The sequence below is a fragment of the Palaemon carinicauda genome, chromosome 17 (genome assembly GCF_036898095.1).
Source record: "Palaemon carinicauda isolate YSFRI2023 chromosome 17, ASM3689809v2, whole genome shotgun sequence".
In the NCBI taxonomy this organism is placed as follows: Eukaryota; Metazoa; Arthropoda; class Malacostraca; order Decapoda; family Palaemonidae; genus Palaemon; species Palaemon carinicauda.
The window spans coordinates 43,212,405-43,228,948 of record NC_090741.1 but is presented as its reverse complement, the minus strand read 5'-3'; the positions used below and the strand labels follow the sequence as shown (position 1 = coordinate 43,228,948).

Here is a 16,544-nt window from a genome sequence, read left to right as displayed (position 1 = left end):
GGGAGAGAGAGGAGAGAAAACGTTCCGTTCAAGCGGGTAACGTTGTTCTCGTGTTACTCACGTCCCTAGTCGCTGTACGGGGAGGAAGGATAAAACGTTTTTAGGTTTTTATTCTCGTCCCCAGGCTATGTGCGGTGAGAGATTGAAAACGTAGTTATATGAACTAGTGTTTAGTCTCTTTCCCAGCCACTGATTTTTATTTTATCTTAAAATATGTTTTCTGTTTTTTGCTGGTATTATGAGCTTGCATTATACGACTAATTTCGCAATTACTACCTTTTAATGAAGGGTAGAATTGCGTGTTTCAGGTAGAAATAAGTGCAAAACAGAAAATCGAAGTGATAAAGTGATATGCGCAAAGTGTTACAGTGTTGCGTCCGAGGCGCAAAGTGTTACAGTGTTGCGTCCGAGGGTTCGTCTGTTCGTGCCTGTCGTTCACCTAGTCCGGGACCTCTTACAAGCTCCCAAGCCCAGGGGAGAAGTAATGTCAAACGACTTATGGGTTCGAGAGGCCTTGACCAACGAACAGACGTTTTCCCTCTATGGTATCGGGTGTATCTTACCAAGATCTCCCTTACCATAAGACGAGAGAGACGTTGTTTCTCCTCGCCATCCGTAGGCTTTTCGCATAAGAAACCTGTCACAAGGTTTCGAAGCCCTTAAGCGAAAGTCAGTCCTTTCAGGACAGGTCCAGCGTCCTGGTTACAGCCATTAGGACAGCTCTGACCCTATGCAGTCATCGGATAACTGCTCGCCGCCTAACAAAAGCGTAACACAGACTCCGAGAGTCTTTTTTTGTAGGCAAAGTGTTGCGGTCACAGACGTTACCCTCGTCTATTACCACAACCATTTCCGTTGATCCTTAAGGGGTTGTATGGCAAAACATGCAGTATATGCTTGCCTCCCTTATGGAAGACTATTCTGCCGATTAGTCCGTTGAGTCTAGCCGTTTATCTCATCGATATCCTGGCTTTCAGCCAACCTAACGTTCCTTTGTGCTTACTGTTGACGTTGGCGTAGCTTAGTCACGTCAGTCAGGTTGTTTAGAACCACACTCGATGCGGTCTCGTGTGGTTTTTCAGCCGCATTTGGACGTTAGGCCACTGGCTGATGCTCCTGTTGACGTTCAAGACGTTCACTAACAATCGGAGTTGACTTGTTTTGACGCTGTGCGTCAACCTCCGCATTCTAGAGTTGTTTTGACTGCTCAGTCTAGGCAGTCAAAGCAGTCTCGAGTGGACGCTGTGCGTCCTCACGCACCTGTTGTGGTTGACAGTTCAGTTGATGACAGTTCACAGACTGTCAAGCAGTTACATGACGTTGCGTTCTGGTCCGCTACTAATGCACCAGTGAGAGACTCAGCTTTTATCGGACAAGGTTCCTGTAGATGAGGAAGTTGCTGTTCTCCCTCCTACTGTTATTCCCTTGAGGACTCTGTCAGATGGAGAGGAGCCTAAAGCTGCTTAGCCTCCTATGGACTTTAATTAAATCATGATGATTTTTTTAAGGATCTTCGTCCGGATCTTTTTGTAACTGCTGCTCCTCGTTCGCCTAAACGTCAGAGCTTACACTAGGCCTAGCTACTTCGAAGCCGTTGTTTTTAAGCTAGTGCTCTCTCGCTCTCCTAGAGAGCGTTACGTTGGCTAGGCGACTGGTTTTTCACCAGGAGGAGTTTGGGGGATACAGCCTTTGCTTTCCCTTCTTTTAAACTGGTTTATAGAGCGAGAGTCTGATATGACACGAGAGAAGTTCTCGGCTTGGGAGTTCATGCCTCTGCCCAGATAGACTTCTCAATTCTGGTAGACTCTCCCTGGCGCCTAGCCAGGAGACGCTCCAAGTTGTTTACAGGTCAACTTCACAGCTGTTGTCGAGCCTTTGAAGTTTTGCTGTACTATTATGTCACGCATAACAAGGCTTTCAGGGATGGTAAACGGTTCCGCCTCAGTCGCTAACCCCGTCTGTTGCCACACCTGCTCCCGTAGACCCTAAATGGGCTTTGCTGCAAGACATGCAGTCCAAGCTTGCGTCCTTGATAGAGGACTTAATTGCGGAGAAGAACCTTCTGGCCAACAACCTTCCAACCGGTCGGTTGTGCGCCCTGTTGACGCTGAGGTAACCTACTCGCGTCTGCCAGTTGAGGTGGTTACTCCACCGATGCGACCCAGTGTGGGTTGCCAGCCGCACGTTGACATTAAGCGACGCTCGGAGGTGGTTGTTGACGTTCAGGACGTTCAACAACCAGCAGAGGTGACTTGTTTTGACGCAGTGCGTCAACCTCAGCAACCCGGTAGGGTGTTGACTGCACAACCCAGACGGTCTAGACAGTCTCGGGTTGACGCTGTGCTTCCTCGCGCACCCATGGTTGTTGACAGTTCACAGACTGTGCAGCAGTTCCATGATATTGGGTCCGGCTCCGTCACGCATCCACCAGTGCGACCGGATTCAGCGAGCCAGACGTTGCCCACTCCGTTGCCGTTTCCTCATCAGTTTCGGATGAGGAACCCTCTGATGAGGACGTTGCTGAACAACAAGACGATCAGCCCCCAGCCCTGCTATCCATCCAGAAGATGCTGAAGAAGGAACGCTGCTCAGTCAGGCTGTGGATGAGTCTGGTAGGGACACTGTCATCCGTGGATCAATTTGTGTCACTAGGAAGACTACACCTCCGTCCTCTTCAATACCATCTAGCTTTTCACTGGAAAAAGGACAAGACGCTAGAAGCGGTCTCGATCCCGGTTTCCGAAAAGATAAAGTCTTGTCTGACTTGGTGAAAGGACAATATCAACCTAAGAGAGGGTCTTCCCCTGGCTGTTCAGACTCCCAACCACGTTCTCTTCTCGGACGCATCGGACGTAGGCTGGGGTGCGACATTAGACGGTCGGGAATGCTTGGGGATATGGAACTCGAGTCAAAGGACAATGCATTTCAACTGCAAGGAGCTACTGGCAGTACGTCTGGCCTGGAAAAGCTTCAGGTCTCTCCTTCAAGGCAAAGTGGTGGAGGTGAACTCGGACAACACCACGGCTTTGGCGTACATCTCCAAGCAAGGAGGGACCTACTCTCTGACGTTGTACGAGATCGCAAGGGACCTCCTCACCTGGTCAAAAGGTCTAAACATATCACTTGTAACGAGGTTCATCCAAGGCAACTTGAATGTCATGGCAGATTGTCTCAGTCGGAAGGGACAAATAATTCCAACAGAATGGACCCTCCACAAGGATGTATGCAAGAGACTTTGGGCCACCTGGGGCCAGCCAACCATAGATCTCTTCGCAACCTCGATGACCAAGAGGCTCCCAATATTTTGCTCACCAATCCCGGACCCAGCAGCAGTTCATATAGATGCCTTTCTCCTAGATTGGTCACATCTAGATCTATATGCATTCCCTCCGTTCAAGATTGTCAACAAGGTACTGCAGAAGTTCGCCTCTCACGAAGGGACAAGGTTGACGCTAGTTGCTCCCCTCTGGCCCGCGAGAGAATGGCTCACCGAGGTACTTCGATGGCTAGTAGACGTTCCCAGAACACTTCCCCTAAGGGTGGACCTTCTACGTCAGCCACACGTAAAGAAGGTACACCAAGGCCTCCACGATCTTCGTCTGACTGCCTTCAGACTATCGAAAGACTCTCGAGAGCTAGAGGCTTTTCGAAGGAGGCAGCCAGAGCGATTGCTAGAGCAAGGAGAACATCCACCCTTAGAGTCTACCAATCGAAGTGAGAAATCTTCCGAAACTGGTGCAAGTCAGTATCCGTATCCTCGACCAGTACCTCTGTAACTCAAATAGCTGACTTCCTCTTATATCTGAGGAAAGAACGATCTCTTTCAGCTCCCACTATCAAGGGTTACAGAAGCATGTTGGCATCAGTCTTCCGTCACAGAGGGTTAGATCTTTCCAACAATAAAGATCTACAGGACCTCCTTAAGTCTTTTGAGACCACGAAGGAGCGTCGTTTGGTTACACCTGGTTGGAATTTAGACGTGGTACTAAGATTCCTTATGTCAGACAGGTTCGAGCCGCTACAATCAGCCTCCCTGAAAGATCTCACCTTAAAGACTCTTTTCCTGGTATGCTTAGCCACAGCTTAAAGAGTCAGTGAGATTCATGTCTTCAGCAAGAACATCGGATTCTCATCTGAAACGGCTACATGTTCTCTACAACTTGGTTTTCTAGCCAAAAACGAGCTGCCTTCTCGACCTTGGCCAAAATCGTTCGATATTCCAAGCTTATCGTATGGTTGGAAATGAACTAGAAAGAGTCTTATGCCCTGTAAGAGCTCTTAAGTTCTATTTAAAACGAACTAAACCTTTACGAGGCCCGTCTGAAGCTTTATGGTGTTCAGTTAAGAAACCATCTTTGCCTATGTCAAAGAATGCTTTATCCTATTTTATCAGACTGTTAATACGAGAAGCTCATTCCCATCTGAATGAGGAAGACCAAGCTTTGCTGAAGGTAAGGACACACGAAGTTAGAGCTGTCGCAACTTCCGTGGCCTTTAAACAAAATAGATCTCTGCGAAGTATAATCGACGCAACCTATTGGAAAAGCAAGTCAGTGTTCGCGTCTTTTTATCTTAAGGATGTCCAGTCTCTTTACGAGAACTGCTACACTCTGGGACCATTCGTAGCAACGAGTGCAGTAGTGGGTGAGGGCTCAACCACTACAATTCCCTTTTTCCATAACCTTTTTAATCTTTCTCTTGAAATGTTTTTATTGTTGTTTTTGGGTTGTCCGGAAGGCTAAGAAGCCTTTCGCATCCTAGTTGATTTGGCGGGTGGTCAAAGTCATTTCTTGAGAAGCGCCTAGATTAAAGGTTTTGATGAGGTCCTGTTGTATGGGTTGCAACCCTTGATACTTCAGCTCCTAGGGGTCGCTCAGCATCCTAAGAGGATCGCGAGGCTCCGTAAGGAAGACGTACTTAAAAAGGCAGAGTAATTGTTCAAGTCGACTTCCTTACCAGGTACCTATTTATTTTGTTTAGTTATTTTGATAACTTCTAAAATGAAATAAAAATTCTTAGCTCATATGATGTAAACATATTTTGCTGGTCTCTACCCACCCCCCTGGTTGTGAATCAGCTATTATAATCACCGGCTAAGTTAAATATTGAAAAATTTTATTTTAATAATAAAATAAATTTTTGAATATACTTACCCGGTGATTATAAATTAAAGGACCCTCCCTTCCTCCCCAATAGAGACACAGTGGACCGAGGAGAAAATTGAGTTCTTTGTTTACAATGAGTAATGGGTATCTGAACGACAGATGGCGCTGTTGAGTACACCCCCTACCTGTGTAGCGATCGCTGGCGAATTTTTACGTAGAGTTTTTCTGTCGAGCAACAGAGTTGCAGCTATTATAATCACCGGGTAAGTATATTCAAAAATTTATTTTATTATCAAAATAACATATTTACACCCTAAGCCTTCTGACTATAAGAAAAGAAAACATGCTGTTGATCAAGAATATTTTAAATGGAGAGCAGAATCATATAGATTTTCAGAAGTTATAGGGTAGTCCAAGCATCAAAGATAGTGATTACATGGCTAGAGCGGATATTTATTTTAAAACTATTCACTAAATAAAGAATGGCAAACCTTTGTAGCATAGAAACAGGTCTAATGTACAATATCAAGCTCAGTATTAGGCTACCTTAATTTTTTCACAATAATGATTTTTATGTACGCCTGTGGAACTCAACAAAATTAATAAGTGAGAATTTGATTTACATTCAATTAGTGATACAGTATATCGTCAGATTAACTTGTGTGCCCGTTTTGAACACCATGCTGAGAGATAGGGCTATTGTGATTGGGTAGTGGATCATCAACAGGTGTGTGCAAAAATGTAAGTCAAGTCTTTCCTTACGTGCGACTACTTTATGTATTTATCCTATGGATATGATACAAATTTTATTTTCCTAGTTTAAATGTGGTTACCCATGTATTCATCTTGTTTTCTATATTGAAATTTTCAAGAGGCAGTTACTCTGTATTGTGATGGAATTTCCATCTTATTAACCCTTTTACCCCCCAAAGGACGTACTGGTACGTTTCACAAAACTCATCCCTTTACCCCCATGGACGTACCAGTACGTCCTTGCAAAAAACTGCTATTTACATGTTTTTTTGCATATTTTTGATAATTTCTTTAGAAACTTCAAGCATTTTCCAAGAGAATGAGACCAACCTGACCTCTCTATGACGAAAATTAAGGCTGTTAGAGCAATTTAAAAAAAAATATACTGCTTGAAAAAAAAATAACCCTGTGGGATAAGGGTTGGAAAGTTCCAAATAGCCTGGGGGTAAAAGGGTTAACACCATGTTTTGAAATTTCTTCTTATGTAAGACTATTTTTTAGTTTCTTCCAGCTCTTGCTATCTATTTCATTGACATTTGATTCCACACTGACATTTAATCAGAGAGACTTTGGTAATACAGTATCAAAGTTCCTCGGATTAAATTTATGTGGAAGTTTTATATTTTACTGAGGTAACCACTTCTGTACAATTGACTGAAATATTTACAGTATTTTTTTAATTTGTAATACAGGGACCTATCGGATATCAACTCATGATGACTGCTAGCCTAAGATCAGTATAAACAAGAAAAAAAACAGGAAATGGAAAAAAAGTGTAGGACCTTATCCTAAAGCAAACAGAAGAGATGGCAATGTATATTTGTTCAAACTTTTGATTTAATCAATCTTCCAGCATTTTGGAATGATTTTCAAATGTTCTTGTTATGGTCACGTTCAGCAGACCTGAACTATAGTAATAATTAGTGTAAATTCCTCGAAGTTAAGGGATACATGTAGAGGGTATATTTATTTGTGTAAAATAGGACATTATAGGAGAAAGGAAGACAAAACAAAACCACCCTATTCTCTTAGTTTTTTCTTTGTATGAAATTATCATCATTCATCATTTGTAACATTTTTGTATTAAGCATTTTTCTGATTGGAGTAGATGTCTAGTGGATTCTCATTCGCCTGTCCATTTTTGGCATGAAATTCCTTTCTAGTTCAGGTTCTTATCAGCTCTCGTTGATCTGGGTTTTGCCACTGGTCAATATTAGTTTTAAATCTATTTGCTCTGACTCTTTCTCTCGCATTTGACATAGATTTAAATTTACAGTAGCTCAGTTTACGAGTAACTTTGAATATGAGCGTTGAAATGCAGATTGGATTTTGAGCATTGCATCGATCTACAAGTAACCACCTGTATCTTCATGACCACTTTTTCGGGAACAAGTACTAGGCATGTAGAGTTTTGACTGCATGTTCTTTGTTGAATTGTGACCGCTACTGTTCATCGTCAAGTTAACAGTACAAGTAGCGTGACAATGGCTCTCAAGATGGTCAAGAAAGATTATAAGAAGAATGAGATGATTATTGTAAAAGTGATAAAAGAAATTATCAAGGAGCATGACCAAGGTACGTGTGTAGTAGAGCTGGCAAAAATGTGCAGTCATACATCATCTACGATTTTTACGATTCCGAAGAAAAAAAAAGAAGAGTCAGTTAATGTTGTGAAGTGGGTGCTGCCATTGACAAAACAGCGGCCACATGTTCTTGATAACGGTGAAAAGTTGCTGCTTTATCTGGATCAATGAAAAGCAGTTAGCAGGAGATATGACTACTCCAATTTTTTTTTTTTGTGAAAAATAAAGGTATTGAATATAGACATTTTAAAAAAGAAAATCCTGTTATGTTAGCAGAAAAAGTAGAAACATTCCAGGTGCATTCTAAGTCTTACATGCCACAACAGATGTTCAAGTGTGATGAGACCGATCACTTTTTGGAGGAAGATTCTCAGTAGGATCTTCTTCACAGCAGAAGAAATGGCAATTCCTATTCACAAGCCCATAAAAGAACGTCTGATTCTGCTGTTTTGTGTCGGTGCCAGTGGAAATTGCAAAATCAAAGCATTCTGGTGTATAACTTAAAGAATATATGTCTTTAAAATGTATAAAGTGCAGAAGAAAATGAACTTTAAGTGGAGGTCAAACAACAAAGCATTGGGGATTCGCATTTTGTTTGTAGAGTAGGTCAATGAGGTTTTTTTTTTTTGGTCTTGAGGTCATAAAAGTACCTTGTGTAGAAGAGCCTCCTGCTCCGAGCTTTTTTACTTATGGACAATGCTCCTTCCCATCCTCCATTGAAGATGTCCTAATGTAGGAGTTCAAATTCATTAGGATCACATTCCTACCACCCAACACCACTGTACACCACGGCAATGTTCCAGCGATGCTTCAGGGTCACCGAAGGGACCAACTTCACTATTGTCAGCTGCTTCAAAATAATTGATAAAACTGGGAAGGGGTTAACAACAGAACCCTCAATTCTGCGTGGATGGAACTGGCCTGAATGAGTTGAACATCAAAATGATTCAGGTGGCAGACTGGTAATCCCAGACTGAGGTCCCATTGACCCGCATGTGGCCAACTTAGTACCTTAAGTTCCGACATTAAAACTACCGAACAAACCCGCCACGATTTCAGGACTAGAACTGGCAAACATGAAGGTAGCCGCCATGTCACCCATTCAGACTTGCTCCAAAATTATGACTGCTCTGAGGCACTCTCTCACTTTGCCATTTTTAGGAACCTGAAAGATGCGACTGTGCGGGAACAGGACAAGGAATTCTCATGATTTAGCTCTAAGGCCATAGAGTTCTTCCTCCACCAGAATATTTCCCTTGGGGGAAATTGCGTTCTGAAGAGATGCGATGTTGTCTTAGCGAAATGCTTTAGACAGCTGCCCCCTACAAATGCTACAGTTCTTAGGAACTCTGATCTAATTAATTTTCCTTCCCCTTTTCCATCCTTGGATGTGACTAAGGCTGTCGAGAAGTTAGAGAGACTGGGACAAAGCCCCATAGTAAGCAGAGCAGTGGCACCGAGGTTGCCCACTCCTCAGAAACAGACGAAGAACTAACTTTTTAGGCCACCTTGCCAGCAGATATATCTCCTCCCAACCACGGATGCACAACAGCCCGGGAAACAAAATTGTAGACCTAACTTTTGTTGGAGAGGACGGGGTGCCAGAAGTTCACGCTAGGGTGGGCTTGTCCCCCAGCTTACCACCAGTGGGAGTATGCCTACAAGGCACTTGGCAAAAGTAGCAGGATTTATTGGCTGACCCTTGGATGGCAGAAGTCCTCAGTGTATGGTATCGAACCCCCTTCATAGACTGTCCACCTCTTCTGACAAGATTCGGATCCAACCATATTAAATGAAACGATCTCCGAAATACTTACTCCTAGTAGAGGAAGTCTCCATGTTGCTATGAAAAAAGCAGTGGAGGAAATCTTCGAGGACTTTCCAGGCTTCTTCAGCAATCTATTCCTGGTAGAAAAGCTGACGGGAGATGATATAGACCCGTCGTAGACCTTGCCCTCTTGAACCTCTCAATTTGGCAGACAAAGTTTAAGATGAAGACACCAACCTCTGTTCTCCAGGCCATGAGGTAAAACGGTTACCTTCTGACCAAGACCTGAAAGATGCTTATGCTTGCTTTCAGGTCCCCATCCATCCTGCCTCAAGGAAGTACCCAAGGTTTCCCTTTTGAGACAAGCTGTTGCTGTTCAAGGTGCTGTGCTTTGGCCTGTCTACAGCTCCCCATGTCTTCACCAAATTATTTGTTCTTGTCTCAGTCTGGGGACATGCCATGGGCATCAGTCTCTTGAGATACCTAATGACTGGCTTCTCTTGGCAGAATCCTGAGTTCTCCTGCTGAAACAAAGAGACCTACTTATGGATCTGTGCAAGGAGTTAGGGATCCAACTGAACCTGCAGAAGTCCAGCCTCATCCTCGACCAGTCCATCAAGTATATGGGCATGGACATAGACTCGGTGCAAGCCAAAGCCTTCCCTGCTGCAGACACAGTGGCGAGGTTCAGGACTTTGGCAGCAACTTTCCCGAAAGGGAACTTCCTGCCTGTCCTGACGTGGGAGAAGTTGTTAGGTCACCTCTCCTCGTTAGAGATTCGTTCCCGTGGGGAGATTGCATATGCACTCGGTGCAGTGGGTTCTAAAGACCCAGTGGTCACAAGCCACAGACATTCTGTAACCCTGTTGTGAGTACCACAAGAGGTGACATCAGACTTCCTGCGTTGGCTGAATGAGGGGAACGTGTTAGCAGGGACACCCCCCCCCAGCCACCAGGCTTCTCCCCCATAGCTCATGCTGTCCTTAGATGTATCTCGCCAGGGAAGGGGCACTCATCTGGGAAAGAAACAGATCTTGGGTCTATGTTCAGAAGAGGACAAGAGCTTTCTCATAAATTTCCTGGAAATAAGAGCGGTGTAACTAGTGTTACTCCACTTCGCAAAGACTCTGACAGGTCACTTCATGGTGCTGAAAAGCGACAACTCGACTGTAGTGACCTACATCTCCAAACATGGAGGCGTAGTCTCTCTCCTGCTATACAACCTACAAGTAGAGATTCTCAAGTGGACACAGTCCCAGGCGATCTCTCTCTTGATGAGATTTATCCCCGGGAAGAGAAGTTGGTTCAGAATGGTCTTTGCTTCCTGTAGTGGCGAAGAGACTTGTGACTTTGTGGGGTTCCCCGTCTCTGGACATGTTCGCCACCCACCTGAATCACAACTCCCAGTGTACTGCTCTCCAGTCCCAGACCAAGCTGTAGTGATGGAAGATGCATTTCAACACCCGTGGGATGGTCTAGACTTCTTCGCCTTCCCACCGTTCTGTCTGATTTGTCAGACACTGAAACAGAATCAGAACATCCAAGGGAGTCGGAGTAATGCTAGTGGCCCCAAGGTAGCCAGCAGTAGAGTGGTACTCAGACCTGCTGTAATTTCTTATAGAAATACCAAGAGAACTTCCAGAATGGCCAAACCTGCTATGCCAACTTCACATAAGAAAATTCTACGACACAGTACATTGCCTATCCCTTCACAGAGGGAGACTATCCAGCATCTCCTCCAAAAGAAAGGCTTTTCAAAGGCAACTGTGAAGCAGCTTTCCAGAAACCTCAGAAAGCTTTCCACAGCAGCTTACCTGGCAAAGTGGAAACTCTTCTGTGATTGGTGAGTTAAGAGGAATATTGTTCCACTCAGGCTAATATTCACTTAATTGCAGATTTTTTGTTGTTCATAAGGAACAAGAAGGCCCTTTCTGTCACTGCGGTAAAAGGCTACAGCTCGACCTGAGCCAAGTATTCAAACTGAAAGGACTGGACCTCCCAGATTCTTGGGAACTATCAGCCATGATGAGGAGTTTTGAACAATCTTGTTCTCCTCAAGAATTAAAACCCCCTCCTGGAATATAACTAAGGTCCTACAAGCCTTGAAGAAAGCCCCATACGAACCATAGACAGAGATCTTACATTAAGACAGTCCTCTGCCTTGCCTTAGCTTCAGCCAAGAGAGAGGGAACTGAATGGTAAATCTCTACTTATGACACATTCCAGAGGGTGGAGAGAACTATCTTTGTCTTTTGTTCTTGAATTTGTGGCCAAAACCTAAAATCCTGTTGATAATGATATCAGATTTGACTCTTTCATGATCTTGTATCACAAAGAGGTAAATGATGACCCGGATGACATGTTACTATGTCCTGTAAGAGCAGTACGTAAATATCTGAAAAGGACGCGGTATCTTAGGCCTAGAATCTCTAGTCTGTCCTTGAGTACTAGCCACTCCTAAAAGAAAGTTTCCAGAAACACCATTTCTTTCTGGTTGAAAGAAATTATCTTGAGAGCCTATAAATTCTAAGGAGAAGCATCTCCAAGGGCCTCACTCTAGCACAAGATATACGTGGGCTTGCCGCAACTTTAGCGTTCCGCAAAAACCACTTGGTAGCTCAAGTTTTAAAAGCACTACGTTAAAGATTGCACACACAGGTCCTTAGACACCTTTTCCATAGGACCCATTGTTGCTGCACAACAAATAGTCTAATGTAAGCTCTCATGGGACAAGTAACTGCTTCTATCCAGAGCATCAATTATTCTCTGCATTATAAGGGCGTTTATGAGTATTAAGGCGAATGGCGATTTTGATCGAACTTGAAGCCCTCACTTAAAATCTCCCTAATGCAGGTGAGAATGCCTCGTGTTTTTTTTGGCTGATAGATTAATAATATATTGAATATACTGTACTGTATTAATATTACAAGCTACTTGTTCATATGATTTCACCCCGGCAAAGCTCTAGAATGTAACAGAAGGCTCCTCCTCGTACGAGCCGGCTGCACTGCTCACAAATAATTCACTTTGATCTCTTGCTATTACTATAGCAATCGTATCTTGAGAAGAGAAAGGTAGACCTCCTACCATCACAGAGATATCCTCTTACCTAAGGAAGACTTCCGATATAAGTGACTCTGAAGCTTGAATCCACATAGGAATAAACTTCAAATTTTATATAATTTGTATTTTTCCTAGGTATACAAAGCTCAGTCATTTACCAAAGGTCCCACCTCAGCCACCCTACAAGTCTTTGACAAAAAGTCTTATGAGTAAATGCTTGATACAGGCAGGTCACGGTATGTACAGCAGTTGCCTATCAACGCAACATGACGTAATCTACCGATTTCTTTTTTATTGTCTTGCTGTAGAAAACAAAATCAGATATAACCTCATATAAATGATTAAGGTTTGTATAGCTAGGAAAAATATGAATTAAATCAAATTTGTAGTTTTAGTTTATGGGCATTTTAGGTTGCGAGCTCGCTCTCTGAACGAATTAGAATCGTAAACCGAGGTACCACTGTACTGTATATATATATGCTTGTTACAAGTGTTATGCTTGGATTAGCAGAAGATAGTATATTTTCTTAGTTAAAATTGTTTCAACAAATTCTTTTCTTTAAATATTTTAGATTTTTTTTTAATGACAAGTTTCTTGAAGATCTTTAGAATAGCAAATTTTTCTGAAAGTATTAACTGGAAATGCTGTTACTTTGCTTATGCTGTAATAAACCACTGTGTATTTATTTGTTTATTTTTTTTTTAACAGAGAATTGAAAGAGAAGCAACATTCCGATACCAGACAGTAACTCTTCCTGACACCTATGCATCAAATGTTGTCTTTGCCAATGGCGTTCTTCTTCACCGCAGTGGAGATGAATATCCTGAATCAGCTAAAGTAAGAGTACTTAAGTTTTTCTGTCATTGACAATGTAGATGATTCTAAATGGTCTTTGCAGCATCCTTTCGACCCCAGATACATTAACTCGAAAAACTCTAGATTCAACCAGAAAACAAATCAGTCAATCAATCAATTATGGGTAGAAATACATGTTTGTTAAAAACAGAAATGACAAGAAAATGGAACAGGCGATGCAGTGGCTGGTTATGCAATTGTTTTCATTGCCATTCACTTTTATATAATGTCACTGTTCCACTAGAGGGGCAGAACTATTATAGTGGAAGAAAAGGAAGAAATATTCTTTAGAGGTTTAGGAAGATGTAAACTAGCTTTGAGTAGAAAAAATATGAACACAAGAGGTGGTTCATAGAAAAACATCTCCTCGATAGACTGATATTGTAGAAAGGGGCCGGAATGATTTTTTAAAGCTTCTTATTAGATGTAATTTGTTCTCTTTCTCACAGATCCTTGAAGAGAAGCTGTCACACTGGACTCTAAAAGGAATGGATTTCTCAGAGATGGAGAAAGCTGATGGGTGCCTTTCGTGCTGCTCCATTCTCATACGTAAAACTCGGCACCTCAAGAACATCATGTGAGACCATGTGATAGATGTGCACTTTATTGTTAGGAAGAAGAAAGGTTATATTTTTTAGTCAAGCAAGCTCTGAACTTTGTTTCTGTAAAAGACAGCTGCCTTTTAAGTAATGTGTGTTATGTTATAATTCCAATGTGGGAGATTGTATTGTTGTGGCACAAATTCAGGGTGGAATTGAAGGATTGCACATTCTTTCTGTCATAGGTTTGGTTTTATTAGAGTGATGTTTGTCTCCAAAAGAGGACTAGCATTTTGCATTATATAGTTGAGACATTTTGCATTGCAGTTACGTTACAGGTAGAAGTCAAGCGTGTAGCTACTTTGTTAGACCATATTCTTGCAAAATTGTGTACTATAGTTGAACCTTTTAATATTGTATTTCCCATTTCTGATGTCCCAATTCATGTTGCAGAATTAGAGTAGAAGATTATTGATACACTGTACTATCAAGACTAAACGAAACACTAAGCATTGTATGTGGTGAAGGGAAAACAAAAAGGTACTTTAAAATATTTTTATGGTTCAGAGAAGCATTGCATTTTTGCTCTCAGAAGTGGAAAACTATAGATGACAGGCTAGTTTGCGCCTTAACTGGAGAAACTCATAGATATTTTTATACAGGATGAATAATTTTGTTGTGTAAAATAATGTATATATAACCTAGTGGCTACTGTACATACCCATATCAACACTGTAGTTTGTTGTGTAAAAATATAGGAACACATTAATAATGCCTAGCCCACCAAAGGAGTCTGCATGAGCAGTAATGCATCAAATGTTCTTGTATTGTGAGAATGTTATAGACTGGACATTGTATTCAATTGGAAAGGGTGCTGGGTACCCTGCAAACTGATGTTGGGCGTTTTAGGACCGCACATGAATCAGCATATCAATGACGTAAGCACAATGCGAGTCCATTTTGTTGCTGCCATGAAATGTCCTTTATTTTCTTTTTTGTGGGTTTTTGATGAGAATGTCATAGATGACACTTGCATCATTTATTCCCATGAAGAGTCAAGGCCTTTATATTAGCTATGCAATCTTCACTTAATCATCTGGAGAAAATTTTGTCTTCAACCATTGTTTCCGAGTGAAAATTCTTTTATTTTTGTCTTCCTAAGTAACCATGTACTAAAAATCTTATATCACATCATGTAATTGACTTGGTAAATAAGTGATCAAGATTTAAATTAGATAACCTGTAGCCTTTTAAAGATTTTTCATATGAACAGTTAGTTGTCTAGCTTTTACACATTTACTAATCTCGTACAGTAGAAGTAGATTCATATTGATAGTTAGAAAAATTATCCTTAACAAATTCCGTTTGAACATGATTGCATCAGAAACTAAATGATAAGTAGAGAGATGATTTTGGAATTGTACTGCATTAAATGGAGTCATTTATAAACTGTTCCGCTGCCTCACTCTTTTGATGTTTGGTATATTCAGGAGTTTGAATCTGTTTGTTGGGTGTGGTGGTCAGTTCTGTCTTTGACATAGGTGCTATTAGTCTTTGTATTTTCTTTAATGTTGTGTTTTTATTTCATGCCTGCTATGTCTTTAAACTTTGGAGTGAACTCCTTGAAAATTGTTTACACCCCTGTTTTAGCAAGAAGGGACTATTGAATCCTTTCTTTGTATGCTTGATTTTATTTTTAAAAGTTTATTGAGGAACATATGTCTTCTTTATCAAGTGCTAGCTTGGAAGGTAAAGCTATCCAAAAACTTGTTTATATTTTGTTTTTAATCCGATCCGAGTTTCTTCTACATGTGGAAACACTTATTCTTTGATATGATTTGGATAAATGCTTAGCTGGTCTTTGTAGGTGCTGTGAGCTGAAGTTACTTAAGACAGCATAGGCAATGAATGTGCCAGTCCTATGTTCGTATGTTAAGCAGTTGGATGGCTGAGATTTTCTGCAATTGCTGTGATTAACTGTTCAGTACTATTGCTTCCTTTTACAGACTGTATGAAAGTTGTTCTCCTAAAGGTGTGCACACAGACATGATGCTTGTCAAACAAGTGTTGTGAGTTCTTCGATAGTGAGCGTTAACTTTCCAAATAGCTTATTGAAGCCATGTTATTTAAAATGTAGTATTCCTTATTCATACGAGTCTAACAATGGATGAAACTTTTTTTATCCTTTTTCCTTAAAAGAGGAATTGTTTCATTATTCATACGAGTCTAACAATGGATGAAACTTTTTTATCCTTTTTCCTTAGAAGAGGAATTGTTTCATTATTCATATGAGTCTAACAATGGATGAAACTTTTTTATCCTTTTTCCTTAGAAGAGGAATTGTTTCATTATTCATACGAGTCTAACAATGGATGAAACTTTTTTATCCTTTTTCCTTAGAAAAGGAATTCTTTTGAAATGCTGTATGTATTCTTGATCGCTACCACTACAAATCTTTCAAGTAATATGATTATATGTTATTTTCTTTTCATGTAATCATCTTTACATGCAGGACTGTCTTTCTTCTGTACTGTATTTATAATTAAAGCTCATCCATTTCAAATTTAATTGAAATGCAACTTACTTCTATATAGCTACATCAGATCAAGACTTGAAATCAAAGCTGTGCACCAATCTGCACATTGGATTGTATGGCAACTTTCTTTTGGATGAGTACGTAAAAGCCAATGGGACTCTAAATCTCATGAAGTCAAGTTGCCGGTCTAAGCAGTATAAGAATGAGAAATCTTCAAGTCATTAACATTCCATTACTGTACTTCACTTTAGGTGTTGCTGTTCTTTGCTCAGCAAAGTCTGATCATCATATTTGAGATTAGATCACTAACCAATTTTCAAGATTCTTTTCCCATTGAATGA

The 16,544-nt window shown here is 41.3% G+C and overlaps 1 protein-coding gene across 2 annotated transcripts in view; it reads left to right on the top strand.

Moving 5' to 3' along the window:
- The window catches only part of LOC137656709 (N(G),N(G)-dimethylarginine dimethylaminohydrolase 1), a 36,612-nt gene extending 20,738 nt beyond the window's left edge, over positions 1 to 15,874 (top strand). Inside the window, exons 6-7 of one of the 2 annotated variants that reach the window (XM_068390932.1) lie at positions 12,982 to 13,110; positions 13,578 to 15,874. In XM_068390932.1, the coding sequence (XP_068247033.1) occupies positions 12,982 to 13,110; positions 13,578 to 13,709 (261 nt within the window). In that variant the 3' untranslated portion in view covers positions 13,710 to 15,874. The remainder of the gene's footprint in view (positions 1 to 12,981; positions 13,111 to 13,577) is intronic. The other variant, XM_068390931.1, reaches the window with a different exon arrangement.
- The last annotated feature ends 670 nt before the right edge of the window (positions 15,875 to 16,544 follow it).